At 44.1% G+C, this 3186-nt stretch overlaps 1 protein-coding gene across 1 annotated transcript; it reads left to right on the forward strand.

The window, feature by feature from the left end:
* The first annotated feature begins 675 nt into the window (after positions 1 to 675).
* LOC147980881 (uncharacterized) lies at positions 676 to 1735 on the forward strand. Its single transcript, XM_087516983.1, has 2 exons — positions 676 to 1590; positions 1701 to 1735. Exons 1-2 carry the CDS (start codon positions 765 to 767, stop codon positions 1733 to 1735), a joined length of 861 nt encoding a protein of 286 aa, XP_087373109.1. The 5' UTR covers positions 676 to 764.
* Positions 1736 to 3186: the final 1451 nt, after the last annotated feature.

Raw genomic sequence — 3186 nt, forward strand, 5'->3', positions numbered from 1 at the left:
AATTAACATGACCTGCATGTCATGATTCGGCATGATGGCTGGAGCCATATGATTGCACTTTAATGACCTGCGTGTCAACCTTAAGTAATGCACTTATTTTATTAGCTATAGAGATAGCAATATTATCTGGTGCATCGACAAGGTGGTGGCAATCTTCGCGAATGTGAACACCGACGCAAATGTCAAAGACGAAGAATTGAAAGACTTCTCCGTCAGAAAGGGCTATACCATATCATGCTAATTATGAATTGCCTGAGATGTTTATCCCCTATGATGCACCCTTCTTGATTGCGCGGTAGTCGCTTTTATTAGGGTGATCTCTCACTTAAAGATATCAAGTAGATAGTGTTCTCCCAAGTGTAGCACCGTCACGGCACCTATCTTTTCGGGGTGCGCCGTGTCACACGGGTACAAACGATTAGAGAAGTGTGAGGCGGGTGAGTTGAGACCTCGCAGCGAGATCACTTGGTTGTCTTGACGTTCAGGCATGACCGTCATGAGCTCGGAACACACGCATCGAAAGATGAACAAGAGTCATATAGTGGTGTGATTGGCAAGTTGTCCTACCGGTTAAGATTTTTGTCATCAGTGGTGTTACACCAATGGCGAACAATCAAGACATGGATCTTGAATCACTCATAATCAATTTTGAGAGATATTGATTTGAGTGGGAGTGCATTTTAGAATAAAAATGTTTATTCACTAGTGCAAATTTCATTATAAACAAAGTCTAAGTGAAACTTGTGTTTTCCGTTGTAGATCAAATGGCTCGCAACACCGCGTTCAACTTAGGCTCGATGTTAGAGAAAGAGAAGTTAGCTACGACTGGAAACAACTATGCGGACTGGGTCCGTAACCTGAGGATTGTCCTCAGGAGCGCTAAGAAATTGTACGTGCTTGAAACTGCTCTTCCAGCTAAACCGGCGGCAGAGGCCCCGGAAGATGAACAAAATGTATGGGCCACTAAGGATGATGATCACAACTTAGTGCAGTGCCTCATGCTAGCTTGCATGAGTCCAGGGCTTCAAAAACGTTTTGAATTCCATAAACCCCGTGATATGATCCGGGAATTGGATGCTCTGTACAAGGAAACCGCAAAGTCTGAACGATTTGATATCATGAAGGCTTTGATTGAATGCAAGATGGCTGAGGGTAGTTCAGTTGGCGAACACGTGGTCAAAATGATTGGCTATTCTGAAAGGCTTAAAGCCCTGGAATTTCCACTTCCACCTGGCCATATGATGGACATGTTGCTTTCTTCACTCCCCCCGTCTTACGACGGTTTTGTCATGAACTACAACATGACAGGGATGGAGAAGACACCGGAAGAGGTGCTCGCCATGCTGAAAACTACAGAAGGAGGACTGCGGAAAAATCGCAAGCAAGTGTTGCTTGTGAATAAAACCGCCAGTTTCAAAAAGAAAGGCAAGCCAAAGAAGGGCAAGGGCGCCGGTAAGACCGGCTCCCAAAGCAACTCTAAGGGCGGAGCCAAGAATGAAACTGAGTGCTTCTACTGCAAGGGCACAGGACACTGGAAGAGAAACTGCAAGAAGTATCTGGAAGATAAGAAGACCGGGAAAACCGGAAAAGGTATAATTGTTATACAAGTTAATGTCATTGACGTTTTGCTTGCTAGCGAAAATTCTAAGTCTTGGGTATTTGATACCGGATCGGTTGCTCACATTTGCAACTCGATACAGGGGCTTCAGAAGGTGCGCAAGCTGGCAAAGAATGAAGTCGTGATGCGCGTCGGGAACGGCGCTGGGATCGCCGCTTAAGCCGTCGGCACTATGCCTCTACGTCTCCCTTCAGGATTTATCTTAGAACTAAGTAACTGTTATTTTGTTCCACTGTTGTGTAGAAACATTGTCTCCGGATCATGTTTAGTACACGATGGGTATTCGTACAAGTCTGAGAACAATGGTTGTTCACTTTATTGTAAGGATATGTTTTATGGATTTGCACCCATTGTTGGGGGCCTTTTCATACTAAATCTTGAATGTGGAAATGATGTCTTTAACGTGAATGCTAAACGCCTTAAGAAGGCTGATACCACCACCACTTTCTTGTGGCACTGTCGGCTTGGCCACATCGGAAAGAAACGCATGCAAAGACTCCATAAAAATGGAGTTTTACCATCCTTTGATTTTGAATCATTTGACACATGTAAAGCTTGCTTGATGGGGAAAATGACCAAGACGCTGTTCACGGGTCATCCTGAACGGGCGGATGAATTATTGGGAATAATACATAGTGATGTATGTGGTCCAATGAACACAGCCGCACGGGGTGGGTATTTCTACTTCATGACTTTTACTGATGATTTAAGTCGGTATGGATATATCTACTTAATGAAGCATAAGTCAGAAACCTTTGAAAAGTTTAAAGAATTTCAGAATGAGGTAGAAAATCATCGTGACAAAAAGATTAAGTTTCTGCGGTCTGATCGCGGAGGCGAGTATCTTAGTCATGAGTTTGGCCAACATCTGAGTGACCGTGGAATCGTTTCACAACTTACGCCTCCCGGAACTCCACAGATAAACGGAGTATCAGAACGACGTAACCGAATCTTGTTGGACATGGTAAGGTCGATGATGTCTCTTACAAATCTTCCGATATCTTTTTGGGGTCACGCACTACTTACTGCTGCTCACACACTAAACAAAGCACCGTCTAAATCTGTTGAGACAACACCACATGAGATGTGGCACGGGAAGAAACCCGACCTGTCGTTTTTCAAAATTTGGGGTTGTGAAGCTTATGTAAAGCGTTTACAGCCAAGCAAACTTGATCCTAGATCAGACAAATGTTACTTTGTAGGTTATCCCAAGGAGACAGTTGGGTATTCTTTTTACCACGCCTCCGAGAACAAAGTGTTTGTTGCAAAACATGGAGTCTTTCTTGAGAAAGAGTTTCTCACTAAAGAAGTGAGTGGGAGGACAGTACAACTTAATGAGATTAGTGAATCTTCGGCAACCGTTGATATGGCTAAGGAACCGGAAGAAATTCCGCTAATTATCCCTACAACCGATCCGGAAGTTGTCGCATGTGATGCGGAGACTTCAGACAATGTTGTAACTGAACCGCGCAGATCAGGTAGGGCTATCCAGCCACCTGAGTGGTTTCATAACGAAATCTTCATTCTTGAAGACGATGAACCTGCACACTACAAGGAAGCGATGGCAG

This window comes from Triticum urartu, chromosome 3A, assembly GCF_056163025.1.
Source record: "Triticum urartu cultivar PI428250 chromosome 3A, HENAU_Tu73, whole genome shotgun sequence".
NCBI classification, from domain to species: domain Eukaryota; kingdom Viridiplantae; phylum Streptophyta; class Magnoliopsida; order Poales; family Poaceae; genus Triticum; species Triticum urartu.